Source organism: Urtica dioica, chromosome 7, assembly GCF_054948205.1.
Source record: "Urtica dioica subsp. dioica isolate 48M chromosome 7, U.dioica_male_clone48M_v1_H2, whole genome shotgun sequence".
Taxonomy (NCBI): Eukaryota; Viridiplantae; Streptophyta; class Magnoliopsida; order Rosales; family Urticaceae; genus Urtica; species Urtica dioica.
Window position 1 is genome coordinate 844469 of NC_142762.1, and position 18806 is coordinate 863274.

At 39.6% G+C, this 18806-nt stretch overlaps 2 protein-coding genes across 2 annotated transcripts; both read right to left on the minus strand.

Annotated features, from left to right (window-relative positions):
* Positions 1-145: 145 nt before the first annotated feature.
* On the minus strand, positions 146-10541 carry MAD1 (mitotic checkpoint family protein). The gene is made up of 16 exons (XM_089619401.1): positions 10201-10541; positions 9993-10092; positions 9563-9723; positions 9111-9308; positions 8927-9019; positions 8660-8776; positions 7333-7580; positions 6531-6702; positions 6297-6413; positions 5980-6183; positions 2371-2533; positions 1919-2009; positions 1704-1773; positions 1283-1411; positions 923-961; positions 146-660 (listed from the first exon to the last, which is right to left on the minus strand). The coding sequence occupies exons 1-16, from the start codon at positions 10366-10368 to the stop codon at positions 571-573; spliced, it is 2160 nt and encodes a 719-aa protein (XP_089475527.1). The 5' UTR covers positions 10369-10541; the 3' UTR covers positions 146-570.
* Positions 10542-12724: 2183 nt separating this feature from the next.
* On the minus strand, positions 12725-13419 carry LOC149390070 (ubiquitin-like-specific protease ESD4). The gene is made up of 2 exons (XM_089618927.1): positions 12989-13419; positions 12725-12908 (listed from the first exon to the last, which is right to left on the minus strand). The coding sequence occupies exons 1-2, from the start codon at positions 13417-13419 to the stop codon at positions 12725-12727; spliced, it is 615 nt and encodes a 204-aa protein (XP_089475053.1).
* Between the last annotated feature and the right edge of the window lie 5387 nt (positions 13420-18806).

The window sequence follows — 18806 nt, forward strand, 5'->3', positions numbered from 1 at the left end:
AAACAAAGTACTCTTTAACGTAAAAAATGATGCATTACTTTTTAACCGTATTCTTTAATAATTTCTTTTATGTGGTTGGGTAGCCACGATAAACTATGAAATAGCTTATAAAATTAACCGCTTTGTTAATTGACCATAACTAATGTAACCGAATAAATTAACGGACTGATTAATTTTAACCTGTTAAAATGACCACACCCTACTTGTCGATCGGTATACATGTCTTTCTTTTTTCAATACAGAAAAACAAACATCAATAACGCACATCACTGAACCTTGGAATCTTGGATACAGTCGTACTCTTTCATAAAATGTCATGAGACTAATAGATAGCTAAATAAAGCTTACCACTTCACTAATAAAGCTAAGGAATGTAGTTTCTGTGTCTGAAAGCAAAGCCGTGAAAGAACTACACAGCAGGGTGATACAATGAAGAGCAATCCAACAATGCCGTTTCTCTCTTCATCTTTTCCATTGGTAGTTGTTGTGTGAAACCCGTTTCACAAGGCTACGTAAACCGAGCAATCTTACATAACTCTGTTGTCAAATATATACTACAATTGTGTTGATTCAGGACAGTGTTCTCCGATTGAATGACTCCACTGTCAAGTTGGCAGTGAAAGCTGGAATCGAATTCATCTTCCGAATAAATATATCTGCCTGCACAATGCAAACTATATAAATGCACAATATACCATAAATAAGTTGTACATATGCGAGCATAGTAGGGCTTAATATTCAACAACAGTGATAAATTATATCAATTTCCCATAATTATGAAATAAATAAATACATAAAGTTCCCCTGGAGGTACAACCTTACACAAGGTGGAAACATTAACCAGTACATGAATACAAATCTAAAATCTCACACATGAAAAGAAAAAGAAAAAACAAACAAATGGAAACATCTGTACACATACCTGCCGAGATATGTCAGGCTGAGCAGTATAACTGTTTACCTGTTCGATAAGGGAATAATATAAACAATTCAAAAATCCGCCTGAATAACTAGATATTTGACACAAGGAAATAGAGGAAAGTTTGTAACTTAATCCATAAGAAAAACATTTATTTATTGCTTCCACGTATGCATCAAATCATAAAAACATTATTCATTTGTTCTGGCTGGGCACTCTAGAATTGTCCTTTTTGTATATAAAGAAACAGAGAAGTATTATTAATATATGAAGTGAATATACATCAGATGTGAGTTGTTTTTTTTTTTTTTTGGCCTAGAACCGGACCGCATGCCAAACACTAGAATTTTTCTATGCTCTTACCAAAATATTTGTATTGCCAGATTCATATTCAAATTCGAGTTTCTCATCTTCATTTTGTGCATAGATCGATTGAAGCGTAAATCGGGTCACCGGAATTCCATTAGGACGCTGCTTCTCATCCATTACAATCTGACCAGAAAATAAAGCAACAACAAAACAGTATAGTTTAAAGCTGGTTCCTGTTGGTTATAAAATAAAAATCAATAAGCATAATCATATATTCAACAAGTATGATGAAAATATACTCTAGTCAAAGACAGGTATATTAAGGTGATATTCCTGTTACTTTTATGTGAATACTTGGTCTAAATACAATAAAAATAATAAATAAATAAATAAATAACAAACCAAAATCATATACAATCGAGTATCTTGGCACATGGATAAGAGAGCACGGTTTGGACCAGGGAAATGCATATACCTTGTAACCAAAAAGTTCGCAACATGCCCTCCTGAACACTGAAATCCTATCAGCAAAGACAATCTTGTACCTGTGAAAATGAAAGAAGACAAATGTTTTAGGGTTCTTTGTGGACACACACACACACACACACACACACACACACATATATATATATTTATATATATATATGTGCATACATATATGCAAACGCAAACAAGCATTCAAGTAGTAACCTTTCTTCACGCTTTTCAAGTGTCGCAATTTGCTCTTTTAGATGTGTTATTTTACCAGAAATGTAGGAGTCCACCAGCTTCCCAGAGTCACCTATAGAAGATTAAATTCATTAATATTTTAAATAAAATCCAGTGCAATGAAGTCGTCAATTGTGTGGTGAGTGTTTGGTCTAACTCAGAAAAAAGCAGACGGGTTATTCGAGCTAAAATTTCGACTATCGGACATCTATAAACCAGTTGATTAAGCAGGGATGGCAAAAAATCTTCTCCAACTTATTTTCAGCAAGCAATAAAAAGAATGCACCAACAAGATAACTCATATCAGAAAAAGGCTTCCCAAACTTCTACGAATTCAAGAATTAAGAGGAGCAGAACTATCGCCATAAAAGAAACAGTTATTTCATTTATTAAGAGGACCATACGAGATCATTCTTTCAAGGAAAACTGTGTACCTGATTGACCTCTCAATTCTTCAACAGCTTTTAACTTCTCTTTTGTTTTCTGCAGCTCGGTTCCCAATGCCTCTATGGTTTGTTTTGCCTCGTGATCAACTGTTAGCGTGTTTACCATTCGCAAAACTTTTGTATTTGCAGCAGAAAACTCACCATGACCAAGCTTCAAAATATAATTATCACCAAAATTAGCAGAGATTTGATAGTAGAAGATAGATAATACCATTTCGATCACATTCCAAACAATAAGGTTATACGGCCCGGTATTTGGATCTCGTAATGGGAACTACTCTACTTTAATTTCCAGAAACAGAAATTCTTAGGAAGCAAGCTCCATTGAAACCTAATCTTTTCTCGTTCTTGTGAGATTAAGTTATTTGGTTAAGGGTTCTTAAATAGACAAGGTTTACAACCTAATAGACCGGACCCAAAACCCATAAACCTAGTCACATATTAAGACCCTAATTACTTAATTAATTAATTTAAATTCATAATAATAAAATGCATAATAAAAAAATACTAATTGCAAGATTTAAAATCATGATTCGTAATTCAAAAGCTCAATTTTCTAATTTAAAACCATTACAAACTAAGCATGTAACACTACTCTCGGCAAAGAACATCATACAATCCCGCACAAAAGTGCCAAATAGCTTAATATTCTCACACCTTCAAAGTTCTATCCAGCATGCCTCAAACTGATGCAACTGTTCCCAATTGTAGTTCACCTAATGGATTGACACTTCACGAAGAACCGAAATGGTGAAGACATTGCTCCAAAACCTCGGCCAATGATAGTTGGCGATCCACCAAACCATCGAAGCGTTTGAAATCACCCGGCGGCTGGCCCCGTAAGACATAAACTTGCTTGGCATACCACTCAGTTGGATCACTAGACCCATCCATCCTTCCCAGTCTAGCGGCTCTAAGCATCGGTTCGTAGTATCTCTTAGTCATGGCCGATCACTCCATCTTTTCAAATAAGCCATCGTCGAACCAGCCCTCTCCGCCATCTCGAGAATACTCTCCAACCCCAGATTTCAACTTCAATCCCTTTTTCCTACCAGCTTTCAACACCGGTTCCCCTTCCAACCACGGCCGCCGTCCCTTGCTCCGACCGCCTTGTGTCCTCGCGCTATCGTCGTCCACCTTTGCTGACTTGAAATCCTGTTGGATTTTAAGATCTATTATTTAGGTGGAACCCTACATTTCCATTGTACGGGCTTGTCCATACCCGACGATGCATCCTCGTTCGTCGCTCTGGTGGACTCCCAATATAGTGTCACCACTCCGCTCGCTGCTTCTCTTACAACTAGCCTGATATTATCACGAGCGGAATCCACAATCTGCTCCTTGATCCTTAGCACCGCGCTTTCCAGCGCTAATACAGTGTAATCCCAGCGTCATTCTTGACTGCGCACTGCCCAATTTGGTTCCAAGGACGGCTTTCTTTCCCTACGTTGATGGGTCTTCCGGTATTAAGTTCAGCACCTCCACACGTTTTTCCAGAACTGATCTGTGCTCGCAGCTCGTCTTTCAATGCAGTCAAAGTTGCTGCTTGATCTTCAGCTCCCACTGCAATTGCTGCCCTTCGTGCTTCGGCTGCCGTTGTGTTTGTCGCCACTTGTGCCTCCATGAACCACTTCATCTCCATCACAAACTCCTCTATCGTTCCCCCATCTCGAGATTCAATTTCGTTACTGCAATTGATTCGGCCCAGGAATTAGATCTCGTAATGGGAGCTGTTGTGATTTAATTTCCGAAAACAAAAGTTCTTTGAGACGCAAACCACACTGAAACAAATATCTTCTCGATCTTGAGTGTTTATTTGGTTGGAGGCCACATTTCTAAGGTCTCTTAATAGAACGTTTACAACCTAATGGGCCGGGCCCGAAAATCCATAAACCTAGTTACATAATCAGACCCTAATTGCTTTATTAATTAATTTAAGACCATATGAATAAAAAGGCATACTTAAAATGTTACGACCCGAGATTCGATCTCGAAACAGTTGTAGGCAGTGAACCTGCTATTGTCTCCATGGTCGCCGTCCCACGCGTTGCCGCCGAACCCTCTACCGCAATCTGTGTTCCCTACCCCTCCATCATAGTCGCCTCAACTACAACTACTTCTGTCATAACTTCCTCCGCCATAACCGCCTTTGCAATGGGGTCTCGACGAGGATGGGCATTCATTGGATGGCCTAATTCGGCCCTCCACAATCAGATTCGCGCCTCCCCCATTGCCTCGTTCCACACTCAAATCTTGCTTTCCAGGAGAAACCTCTCCCCTCGGGCATTCGTAAAGTCGCCAAACCGTCCTCGCGCCTCCACACCTCCAATGATACTTTTTTACTATGCATCAGCTCGACCACTCACGTTGCCCACTATACCAACCCTTGGTGTCTCCTGCCACTAGCGCAAGCTCGCGAGATCCAAGGGAGTCTAGACCCCCACTGGTGGAGCATCTAGCTACAGCTCTCACTAGCCCTCCTTTAGAAACCCATTCCGGTCATGGACTATCACTTCCCAATCGTCCCCCTCCGCCGTAGACCCCAAATCCAAAAACTCGGCCTTTGGGTTAGCCGATATTGTTGCCACGGAAGCAGCTACCGGCCCTCGCTCGCCCTTGACTCCACTCGGCGACCTCATATGGCCGGCAACCCCATCCATGACCCTCAAACCCAGTGTTTTGGGTTTGCATGTCGAGGGAAACCCAAGGCCTTCATCTCTTCCAGCAATGTTGTTGCTCCCAATCATACTCAACCAATCCCCTCCTCCACCCGGGGAATGTTCTTCCAAGTTTTGAAGTTCTTGTTCTTCGTCTCCAGCTTATGGATCGGAAAAATTTCAGCAACACTTCTATCGTAGTGGTCGCCCCATCGTCGTGAGCCTTCTCTTGATGGTCGGCTGTTGTTCTGTCCAAATGAGATCACCTCCACAGCCGTTAGCTTCCCTTGAAGAGCGACAATTGAATCTTGTTGCTTTAATAATGACACTGTCATAGCCATGCACGCTTCCAATCTTGCCGTAAATATTTTGAGATAGCCCACATGAAGAGCGGCCCTGGTACCAAAATTGTTACGACTCGGGATTCGATCTCGAAACGGGAACTTTGGTAATCTTTCACCGAGCTAAGTCTCCCCTCTATTCAGAGGGACTAGACTATTGGTGATTGATTATTGGCCTTCTTTCTCATAAAATCCTTAATTGTGTATTTTAAAATATAGTATGCCACCCGTCATATTTTTTTGTTTTACGCCCCAAAATTCTTCCTCAGCCAGGCGGGGGCAGAATACCGGAGCAAGTATTAGTAATTTAGGGTCTCTTAAATAGACCAAGAATTACAACCTAATAGACCAGCCCAGAATCATAAATCTAGTTACATAAATAAAACGTAATTAACTAATCTAAATTCGGAATAATAAATATGCATGATTTAAAAACCTAACTCCATAATTTAAGAATCTAATTTCTCTAATTAATAACCCTAGATAATCAAATATGTAACATAAAAATATTAATTGCAAGATTTAAAACCCTAATTCAGAGCCCCCCCTGATTTCCTAATTTAAAACCATAACTATGCATGTAACATAAGGCAGCCAACCTTGGACTCCAATAAAGAGATCTCCGACCGTAGTCTATCATTTTCCCTCTCCACTGATTTTATTCTTCTTGTTTCACTATTTAGCCTCTCGTTGAGCAGCTTAACTTCTTCGTATTGGCGATTATTGGCTTCTTTGTGATCGCTTATGCTACTCTCCAATTCTTCAATGTATCTGGTTTTCTTTGCAAGAGATGATTCAAGCTCCTGCAAATGACAATAAATAAAATACCAGGAATGCAGCCTAGAAAAGAAGAGCCTCGTAATGATTAGTTATGCCCAAGGAAAGAAAGTAATAAAGTTTATAAGCAGATGTCTACCTGAACTAGTTTAGTGTTTCCACCCACTTCCTGATTGCCTACTTCATTATTCTTTGTCTCTTTCAACTCGTTTACAATGTTTTTTAAGTTGTCTCTTTCATGGGTGACCATGGAAAGCTGCAATTTCAATTTTCATAAATGAATTAATGAAAATAAATTGGAGAATATATTATTCACTCCACAATTTTTTTTTTTAATTCTGGCAACTAAAAGACTCGAGAATGGAGAATTTACCATGGACTGCATCTGCTTGAGCTCAGATTTTGATGCTTCTGACTTCACTTTAGCCAAGGCTAATTCAGCTTCAGCATTTTGTTTATCAATTTGAGCAGAATCCAAAGTGACCTCCAACTGCTTTAAGCGGGCATTTGCCTCTCCAGACTTCAATGCACTATCAATTACCTCTCTGCGTCGAGAATTTTGTTACTACTGTGACAATAGAACAGAAAAATATACAGCTTGCTCCAATAAATGGATATACCAACATGCAGCAAGTTAAATCTTGGCTTTGCCCATAATCTATGATTGAACATGAACTACAAGATTAACCGACCGAAAGTGCATTTTTGTATTATAAGATCCATGTAAAAACAATCTGACTGAGAACTTCGATGAAAATGGATTTGCTGCAAGGTTTAAAAAGGCGTAAACGGTAACTGAGGCGATTTCTGTTTTCAAGGCGAGGCGTAAGCCTCAAAATATTACTTGAGATAAAAATATTACTAATAAGAAAAGAAAACAGAGCGGAATCGGCAATAATTAACATGCAAGACCACTAACAAGATTGGCAATAATTAACATGCAAGACCGGATTTTACAATCTTCATTAGATTTGGCTATTCAACAAACAACATGCAAGACCACTAACAAGAATGGGAACTTTCTATTTCAAAATCCTAGTAGCTCAGTTTCAGTCATCAACATTTTTTTTTTCCTTCTTTTACAGATAAAAATATCCATGAGAAAAGAGGATGTACTCCAAAGATGATAATCATTTTATTGATTAGAATCTAATGCCCATATACTACATGCTTACCGCTGTAAAGCAGCAAATTTAACGGGTATATCCTCGCTGCAGGACACGCCAGGAATGTCCTTAAGCAACAGCTTCCAAGATGATAATTCATCTTCCATCTTCATCACAGTAAGTTCAATCTCTTGTAATTTAGACAATTCCAGCTCTGCCTTCTCTCTACGACCTTTCTCTTCAATAAGTTTTTCCTTCAACAGCTCACTTTTCTCATGAGAAGATTTCAACTTCCTAGCTTCTGTCACTTCAGCCTCCTACACATAAATGAATAAATAAATAAATCTGTATCCACTCAAAAAAATTGATGATTGAAACAGCAGTCAATCAGACGTATGCCAGTGCCGAAAAAGTTACCACGTAAATCCAAATTGATCGATTTCATCTTTACTTCCACAAACGAAATAGAAAGTCCTAGTTTTCTACAAACGAGACAAAATTTGAAAAAGAGAAAAATATTACTAAGAAGAAAAGAAAACAGAGCGGAATCAGCAATAATTAACAGAGAGACAAACTGCAGCCACTATTAAGCTGGTGATTCCTAGAGGTTCACCGTATCCAAGAGCTCATGAGAGTCAATTTTTAGGCCTGATGGAATGCAAATCGATAGGATGCCTCCTATACTTTGAAGGGATGGCGTAAGTGAGCTCTCTGTTATAACTTATATTCATTCCTCTCACAAGGGAGGTAAGATATTCCTACTTTAGAAAGACTGCAACGAAAGGGTGCTGCTTTCTCGATCAGCAGTCGCTCTTTGAATATATAGATTCCATATTCTCTATAAAATATTCAGAATCACTCACAATACACTTTATACATTTGATTTTTCTTCTTCTTTAGTTCGCAAACCTATCTTTATTTATTACAACTCCATGCTAAACTATAACTTTGTTATTGATTTGTTGTTGCAAAATACATTTTTAGACATATTTTGCTTAAATATATCCACAAGGGCGGCATTACAGAGGAGCCTTCGAGGGGTTTCAACAAGGTTATGCCGACAGGGTATAAAAATGTTGATAAATGAAGATATTATCATAAACTGTGAGAGGGACGGGCCACCCTGACAAGAGACGAGGTACCAAGTCATCGAATTGCAATATCAACCCAGGCATAGTGGTTCTTCAGGAGGTGAAAACGAGAGATAGACAGAAGATTCGTCGGGAGCGTTTGGAGTTTACGTTTCAAAGATATATATACGGTAGACCATATCCCTAACTTGTTAGTAACTATGTTTAGAATACAGATATAATAAAGGGGAAAACTATTAAAATCTCTGAATGGAAGTAGTGAACAAAGAGAGAATTCAAATTGTATGAAAACGTAACAAACTTACATAGCTCCTAAGCTCATCTTGCAAATGTTTAAGCAAAACCTGATTGTCTGAAGGAGTTACTTCCTGAAAGGCGAGACATGATAATTTATTCTCTACCTCACTCTTCAAGCGCAGACACTGGAGAAAGAAATCATATGTTCATCAATTCCAAGTAATATGAGAAACACAAATTGTTTATTGATGAGAAACAAAAAAACAATTCTGGATTTTTTTTTCCATATAACTAGCACGAGGAGAGAACGTCCGAAAAACATATAGAGAACAAACCTCATTAAGTTGCTTCTGAGAATCTTCTAGCTGTTCTTTCAATAGAGCTGATTCTTGCTCAGCGTTGTTAGCTTTGAACTCCATTCGCTCAAGCTACAAAGAAATTAAAAAAAAAAATTATTAGTCAGATATTATGTGTGCATTTTCAGGTGACTAAACTTTCAGAGAAACAAATTAAACTCACGTCAGCACTTATTCTTGAAACCGAAAGCTGGGATTCACTATTCAGCTGCTCAAGCTCATTATTGAGACGTTTCCTTTCCCTTTCTGTACTCTCAGTAATGGAGCTTAGTTTTCTTTTCAAAATGCCTACTTCCTCTTCAGCTGAAACTGCAACTGACTCTGCTTTTATGCGAGAACTAAGCTCGCTTTGGAACTTCACCTATATGGAAACAGATCAGACAGAAAATGATTAATTTAGATACTCTTTAAATTATTTATTAAACAGTCTAGTGTCTATAGAAACCAAATCAATCATTGGATACTTCAGGCTCATACAATTACCTGTTTAAGTATATTTTTCTACAAAAATTAACTTAACAAAGTAGGATATTCTATCAATGGAGATATGTTCGGATAGCTTAAGCATCAGACGCGATTGATTATTTATAAAAAGAATAAAACATGAAAAAATACCTCAAGTTCACTGTACATCTGCAGTTGCTTTTTGAAACGTTCCTGAGAATCGTTAACATCCTTCAAAAGTTGTTCTTGCAGCGATTTCTCACGCCCTTTCGCAGCAGCAAGTTCTTGCTCTGTGCATAAGAACTGGTCCATATACTTCTTTCTCTCAGCTTCTGCAGAATTTGTTACCAAGTTATGACGAAATCTAAACAGTGCAGTGATTTTTCCAAACAATTTCACGTAGAAATTAACAAGTATTATTAAATGATGATGTTGAAAAATATCTCATTGCAAACATGTTCAGTAAAGGATGTTCGTGAAGTTTATATAAAACCGCAACAGTACAGATTATCATCCCGTGTGTAGCTTCAGAATCCTGTTGGAGACACGCTAACTCACTATTGAAGAAAAACCAAAAGTTCATTTTATAAGGGAAAACAACCAGCCGTGGATAACTTCTCGTTCAGCTCCTCCAGTTTGGACTTAGAATCGCGAGCATCCTTTTCCGCGCTGCTCAACGCATCGATAAAGTCCGATTTAACCTAAGAAAAAAACAAACGAGAATCGATCAGGCAAAACAGCTCGGAATAGCGAGGATGAATCAGTGAGTGAAGTGAAACCTAGAGAGAGAGAAGGAGAGAGAGAGAGACCATTTGTCGACATTGGTAGGTGCAGAGCAAGTGGCTCGAGGTGTCGGAGTCAAGCTTTGCGGCGGAGGGAGGGTCCTCGTAGATCACGAGAGGCCTCTCGGAGGATGTGGCCGGCGGCGGAGTTCCGCCGGTTCGAGATCTCTTTGGCGGCGGAGTTCGTATGATCATCGTCTTCGTCTCCGATCGCTCGCCTTAAAAAGCCCAACTCTCTCTCTCTCTCTCTCTCTCTCTCTCTGTTTTGTTTAATTTTTGAAAGAGCGACGACGCGGGTACTAATGCGGGCTTTAGATAATATTATACTGAAGATGGTCGAGCTCCTCTATGGACAACTATTTTTTTTCTTTTACCCCAACTCCCATTTTACAGGTGGTTAGGAATTAACTATATACTAAAGTACCGGACAACTATTTTTGTTTTATATATATATATATATATATATATATATATATATATATATATATATATATATATTGCCACATCTACTATTTTTTTTTAAGGCAGCGTTGCTGCAGTGGGGATTGAACCAACGACCTCCACACAGGAGGTCGTGTGGAATTACCACTAGGCTATTCTAAGTACCACCACATCTACTACTAAATCCATAACTTTTTCCAATTTCCCACCAAAACCATAATTTGGACAAAAATGCCACTAACTCAAATGTGCGACTACTTTTTTTACCCTCCACTTAAATTTTTCTTACAACCACACCAACTCTCCCTCATATCCCGCTCATATCTCATTAATACATGAGACTTAATACATTACCTCTCTCTCTCTCTCTCTCTCTCTCTCTCTCTCTCTCTCTCTCTCTCTCTCTCTCTCTCTCCATCGGTCTCTAAAACCCCGGCGTCTCTATCCCCACGGTCACGCAGAGCCAAACGCCTACGAGACCCAAACGCCCACGAGACCCAAACGCCCACGAGTTCGTAGTCCAAGACCAGCCCGCGCCTACGAGACCCAAACGCCCACGAGTTCGTAGTCCAAGACCAGCTTGCCCACAAGGTTTGTCTCGCATTTCTTCATTTCCCATAAATTTCGTGGTTCAAAAATTTCAAGTTCTATGTCATTTTGATAGTTTAAAGAGATTCAAATGTTCTGTTTGGTCTCTTTCTCGCACCAGCTCTCTAAAACCCGAGGACCCAAACCCCGACGAGACCCAAACGTCGACGAGATCCAAATGCCAAACTCAAAACTCCAGATTTAGTCCAAGATCAGGTCGCGCACAAGGTTTGTTTCGCTTTTTAGGATATTGTTTGGGTATGTTAAGAAGCTTCAGAGTTCATTAGTTGTTTAGGATATTGTTTGGGATATTGTTTGGATGAACTTTGTGGTTAAGATTTTAGGATATTGTTTGGGTATGTTAAGAATCTAGAGAGTTCATCAGTTGTTGACATTAGATGTCAACAATGGACGTCCATTGTTGACATCTAATGTCAACAACTGATGAGAGAAATTGACATTTAAACTCTACAGAGTTCACCAGTTGTTGACATTAGATGTCAACAATGGACGTCCATTGTTGACATCTAATGTCAACAACTGATGAGAGAAATTGACATCTAAACTCTACAGAGTTCACCAGTTGTTGACATTAGATGTCAACAATGGACATTATTGACATCTAATGTCAACAACTGATGACATCTAAACTCTACTGAGTTCATCAGTTGTTGACATTAGATGTCAACAATTGACGTCCATTGTTGACATCTAATGTCAACAACTGATGAACGTTGTTGACTCTAATATTGTCAAAAATATGCAGAAATGTCAGAAAAACACTCCATTGAATCTCTGGTGACAAGCTATGACGACTTCGAGCCCCGAAAGAGAAAATGTTCTAAAAATGAGGTACATTTTGATGCCAAGCAAAGCTGATTTTCGGTTATTATTTTTTATGATTGTAGACATTCATACCTATAATTGTAGACAATTACTAAAATTGTAGTCAATTGATGTTAATAATAAGGCAAACGGATCGGAACTCGGTGATGCAGAACTCACAGAGTTTCAAATGAGCGAGGCTGAGTACATATGGTACTTGGATACTTTTTCTAGTGAGACTGAATCGGGTCCGATCATGTGTCTCGAAAGTGTTATGAAAGAAATCCTCGGAGACGACTGGGAGACTCAGTTGAAGAAAAAAGGAGATTTTATGGAAGTCGTGCCCAAGGGGACACTAGTGTTTATGCTGAAAATCCAGAGAGAGGAACTCCTCTACCATAGGAGGATGAGGATTAACAAGAAATGACTCTGCCGATGAATTCCCCACATCATTGGTCTAAACTTCGTGATATTTATGTATGGATTGTTGTATGACTTGAATGCCTGAAACTGCTTAATATGTCTATTTACACTATGTTTTATATATAAACAAACTAGTCATTGACAACAGATGTTTGACATAAGAGTACATAATCTAGTACATAAACTACAAAAGATTGCTTAATCTATTATATGAACAAACTAGTACTTAAATCAAGAGAATGTCATAATTTAACCAACCAAAATAAAAAGTTTCCTAATCATCATCCATTTCAAAGTCTGAACCAACTTTTGTTGCTATTTTAACCGCCCCGTGTCTGTATAGATCAATTGTGATCTTTTGTCGATACATGGCCATGTCGTCTTGTCGGATTTCCGATAGATCATACCCGTGAGTCAAAAACTCGATGGCTTTTATAACAAACATTCCACAATCACCACTGTTTTTAAAAAATAAATTTGAAATTAGACATCTTGAATGTTCAATAATATGATATTATTCTATAATAGCAAGACGTACCCATTATTCTGTTGAGGCATGTTCGTGTAAGTTCCGACTTTGAACTTCGACGAACTTGTGTCTTCAATCCCCAGCCCATCAAACGCACCAACAGAACAAAGAACTAACGGCAGAAATTCAGCAATTTTTTGTACGTGGGCCGTTACCATTTTTCGGTGATGCTTGTTCCCGGACAACGAGTCGTAGATCATGATAGAACGTTCCCGAATCGTCACAGCCAGAAGAAGCCAATGTGACCTATCTGTGAAGCATACGGGAAGGTAAACTACCTCGACGTCCACCCAGGGAGAAGAATGCTTCAAGGACTTGTTGGTGGCTGTAATGTAGTCATGGATTCGGGACTGGTTTGTCCAATCAAACCTATCTTTATCTTCACAGTTGAGCCATGCTTCGTACCCTTTGATGCAGTAGCTATGAAAGAAACTGCTCATTATTGTGAACGATTCTTTCAACTCACATGTCATTCTCTTCTTCCTCAGGTAGTACGACACAACATCTACATGCTGCAAAAACAATGAAAAGGTGAGGGATATTAATATAATATAAGATCAATTGTAAAAAAAAACATACAACAATAGAAATCAACAATAGATGTCAATTGTTGACATTTAGATGTCAACAATTGACATCCATTGTTGACATCTAGATGTCAACAATTGACGTCTATTGTTGACATCTAGATGTCAACAATACACGTCAATTGTTGACATATAGATGTCAACAATGCACGTCAACTGTAGATGTCAACAATAGATGTCAATTGTTGACATTTAGATGTCAACAATGCACGTCAACTGTAGATGTCAACAATAGATGTCAATTGTTGACATTTAGATATCAACAATACACGTCCATTTTTTACAATACACGTCAGTTGTTGGCATCTAGATGTCAACAATTGACGTCCATTGTTGACATTGATGTCAGCTGTTGACATCTAGATGTCAACAATTGACGTCTATTGTTGACATTGATGTCAACAGACATCAAGCTTATTACATGAAAAGTAGGTAGATAGTAGTAGTTATACCTGATCGCACAACCATTCTTCTTCGGTCCAAAGGGTGTAAAAGAAAGTCTTTGACCTGACTTCTACCTCTGTGAAATCCCATCTCCATGGTAAATGATCTTCCCTTTTTCACATACCATAAGCCTTCATCGTCCTTCTTCTTCCTCAAGCCGATCTTAAGCCAAGTCTCCATTACGAGTACATCCACAAGAGACGTTGAATCGAACTGACCAGTGAGAGGGTTCTTCATCGGGCGATCGATGTTTTTTGTGAACTTCAAGTACGGCCTTGGGATAGGAGTCGGAGTGTATTTCTCCGGAGATCTCGTGATTCGGACAGGTCTTCTCGGTGAATCGTCTATGTTTATCGGAACGATCTTCCATGATTCTCGATTCTCCTTGTCCGTTGAAGCGTTGATCTCCTCATCCATATCCCCCAAGGTTTTGCCCTCAGGAACTGAGCCAATATAAATCAGTTGGTTGTCGTTGTACATCTCTCTCTCTCTCAAACTGCTCGCAATCCAGTCGTAGAAGGTGCGATCTGGCTTGTGATTCAGTTAGATTTTGGGACTGACTGTCTTCGATCTCGATCGGTCCTGAATTAACAAGAAATAGGAATATGGATCAGTTAACAACAAATCGGTCTTGAATTGCATTTATTGACATAATGTACGTACCATCTATTTCTTTTTCTTTCTCGTTTTCTTTTTCTTTTTCTTCTTCTTCTTTTTCTTCTCCTTCTTTTTCTTCTTCTTCTTTTTCTCCTTCTTTTTTTTCTTCTTCTTCTTCTTCTTCTTCTTCTTCTTCTTCTTCTTCTTCTTCTTCTTCTTCTTCTTCTTCTTCTTCTTCTTTTTCTCCTTCTTTTTCTTCTTCTTCTTCTTCTTCTTCTTCTTCTTCTTCTTCTTCTTCTTCTTCTTCTTCTTCTTCTTCTTCTTCTTCTTCTTGCCCTTCTTCTTCTTCTTTTCCTCCTCCTTCTTTTTCTTCTTCTTCTTCTTGTTCTTGGTCTTCTTCCTCCTCGTTGTCCTCTGGTTGATTATCTTTAGAATTCTTGTTGGACAGCTCCAACAATTGATCCTTCACACTCTTGGTGAATTCATGGAAACGTTGTCTCATCCTCATCCGGAATAAGCTCCATTCACCCTTCATGTGGTTGACTGTGTCTTTCACATTTTTCAACCGAGCCTGTGTTAAAAAGATGTTAGAAATGTTATTCATACTTGAAGGAAATCAACAAATAGTGCTATAGATAACAACCGAGCCAGTGTTCAATTGACATACCTCAGAATCTTGGTTCGGCCCTGAATGAGCTGTTGTCGACGGATGGGATGTTTGTACCTTCGGCAATGGCTTGGTCTTCGTGTTCTTCCTCACGATGTACTCCTCATCGCTCAGGGGTTTGAATTCCAAATCCTCGGATTGGAAATCGATGTGTTGGAATTTGTTGTCAACAACATGTGTCACCGATTTCCACCGGCGCATCAGTGGAGATGCCGTCTCTGAAACTTTCTCGCAATACGAGAGAGATGTGAGCACGGGCATTGTTTCAAACGCCCATATCTGTAATGGATACAGAAATGAAGGGAAGTTGATCTTTCCCTTAGAGGCTGACTTCAAGGAGACGTTCTTTATGTACTTCCTGGCACATTCCAAGAAGAACTTCCATACCACGTTACCCCACGAAAGGGAGTTAAATTGGTCTAGGTCTTCCACCAACCTCACGTACGTCCAGTCTAGGATGTTGGTATGCGGTGCGGCAGCGAGAAGTACGTTGATGAGAAAATGGAGAAGCAAGAGCTTCACCCGCTTTGTCGGATTTTGCTAACCCTTGCTCTCTTTGAGCTGGGAGGTTAGGACGCCACGAGTCTTGTATGTCCCGTTGTTGAAGACGCTCGTGAACAATCCGTCTACAACAACTTCGGTATAGTTGACAGCTTCGTAGTTGTCGACTATACGAAGACCTGTGATCTCCGCGAAATGGTGGATGGTAAAAGCCCGAGGTTCACCCCCGAGCTCAATGACGAGCGCATCCTCACTCGCGTGCCCTTCATACTGACCGACTCTCATCAACAAGTGGTTGATTATCTTGGACGACCTGTTGATCTTTGGAAGCTTCAGAAACTGGCCGAAGCAAGACTCTTGAAAAAGAGCCGTCTCCTCCGCTGTCATGTCAGCGGCTTCTTCAAATTTATCTAGTGAACCATAAAAACTAAAATTATGGTCCACTATTTCCCCTTCGGGGAAAAACCTCTCCCATCCCTGAAAACCATTACAAAAAAGAAGGAAAGAATGAGAAAAACAAAATCAACAATTGATGTCAACTATTGATGGCAATTGTTGACATCTATACGACAACAATTGATACCAGTTGTTGACATATAGATATCAACAATCGCCATCAACTGTTGACATCAAAGTCAACAAACATTGATGTCAACAACTGATACCAGTTGTTGACATCTAGATATCAACAATTGCCATAAACTGTTGACATCAAAGTCAACAAACATTGATGTCAACTGTTGATGGCAATTGTTGACATCTATACGTCAACAACTGATACCAGTTGTTGACATCTAGATATCAACAATTGCCATCAACTGTTGACATCAAAGTCAACAAACATTGATGTCAACTATTGATGGCAATTGTTGACATCTATATTCATACCATTTGTTGACGTATAGATGTCAACAATTGCCATCAACAGTTGACATCAATGTCAACAATTAGTTCAACAACAACAATATTCAATCAAACCATAACAAAACCGAGATAGCTCAATGCAAACCGAGATAACCCAAAACTAGTTAACCAAAACTAAACTGAAATTAAATCAAGTTTATCCCAAAATCAATCAAGGTTCCATCAATCAACAACAAATCAACCGAAAACCCCCAAACTAACCTGAATATTGGCGGACTTGGGGGATTGCTCTTCTTCCTCGGCGTCAGACGTGACATGCATGGGCTTCCCCTTCCCACGCCGAGGTTTCATCGCCGAACTCTTCACCGGTTTGGGTGAAGCTGTTGTTTTTCTTTTCCGGGACGGTTTGGGTGAAGACGGCAACTCCTCCGGCGCTTTCGTCTTTGTCCGGGGACTCCGTCTAACAACTTCATTTTGTTTTTTTCCGTGTTGTTTGCGTGATTGAAAGTCGTTATCGTCGTCCATTTCCGGGACGGTTTAGGGTTAGGATTTGGGGGTTGGGTGAGTAAGGGAAATCGCGACAGACGGAGAACGCGAGAATGAGAGAGAGCGCGAGGATGAGAAAGAGGAAGAGAGAACGCGACAGAGGAGAAGTGGGGATGACGACGGGAAATGAGGAGAAGTGGACGGTTTTAGGAAGAGAAGAGGGGAGTGACCGTTGAGGAGAGAGAGAATTTTGAGGAGAAAACGAGGGAGAGATATGAGCGGGAATGAGTGAAAATGAGGAGTGAGATGGGATATGAGGGAGAGTTGGTGTGGTTGTAAGAAAAATTTAAGTGGATGGTAAAAGGGTAGTTGCACATTTGAGTTAGTGGCATTTTTGTCCAAATTATGGTTTTGGTGAGAAATTGGAAAAAGTTATGGATTTAGTAGTAGATGTGGCAATTCCCCTATATATATATATATATATATATATATATATGAGAAATTGCCCCATTTGCCACCAATTTTATAATTTTTTCACACTTTCCACCAAAAAACTAATTTTTCCCAAAATGCCACCGAGATGTCAACATTGTTGACATCTATGTCAACAATGTTGACATCTCATAGTGAAGCGCAAAAATAGATGTCAACATTGTTGACATAGATGGTGGCATTTTGGGAAAAAAATAGTCTTTTGGTGGAAAGTAGAAAAATATTATAAAATTTGTGACAAATGGGGCAATTTCTCTATATATATAACCTCCTGTAAATGTGTAATTCTCTATGTTTGGTAAAGTTGGAAAAATATCCCAAACAGGATATTTATATATGTAATTATAAATATTTTATCACAAAAAATAGTACGCAGTAAGATCTCGTCATCTTTCTCAAAAGAAAGAATTGGATCACAAACTTCTAATTTTTTTTTCTAAACTTGACCCGCTGATGTGAACTCGTCGGAGTTCAATTTGAGCGGACCGTCTATCGGAAGGTTGGGATATAGACGAAGCTTTCGTGCTCGAAACATTCGAATTAGGATGGATCGAATGATACCACGATGGGTTGCGGAATTCCCGTCGATAAATCGGACGAATGCCACAAGAATTTTGAGCACAAATTCTTGATAAGTTCTAGACTAAGAGAATCCTCACTAAACACACAAACACACTTTTTTCTTATATCTTCCAAGATGCTCATACTAGAGCTTACACACACATATATGTTGTCGCATGAAAATGAACAACGATTAAATACCTCGGGCGGTTCGATCCAAGGCCGGACCAAGTGATCGCGCCCGGGCCAAAAATGGGAGCTCGTAGACCGAGCTGCACCCTCCAAACCCTGAGGTGTGTTTTGGGGGGTGTGACCGTGCCAAAGGTTGGCTGCCTACGTACCCTTTAGTCGGGATCAGGTCAAAACGTAGTTCAATTTGTGTATTGGGGGCTATCTTGGGCTCAGTGGCTTTGGGAATCCAAGGCTTTAGAGTAGGACCCGGCTCGTAGCTTCTAGTGAAGGCTTTAGAGGGGTCGCGTGCTCGTAGCTCGGAGTTCTAGCTCAAGGGCCAAGAAGCGGGAGAGCGGTGTGTACCACAGAAGCTCGGGTCACAGAAGAGGAGCGCACTCCCTCTCGTGGAGGGGGGTCCTTGTGTTTCTGAGCCGAGGGAGGAGGAGTGCGTGCTCTT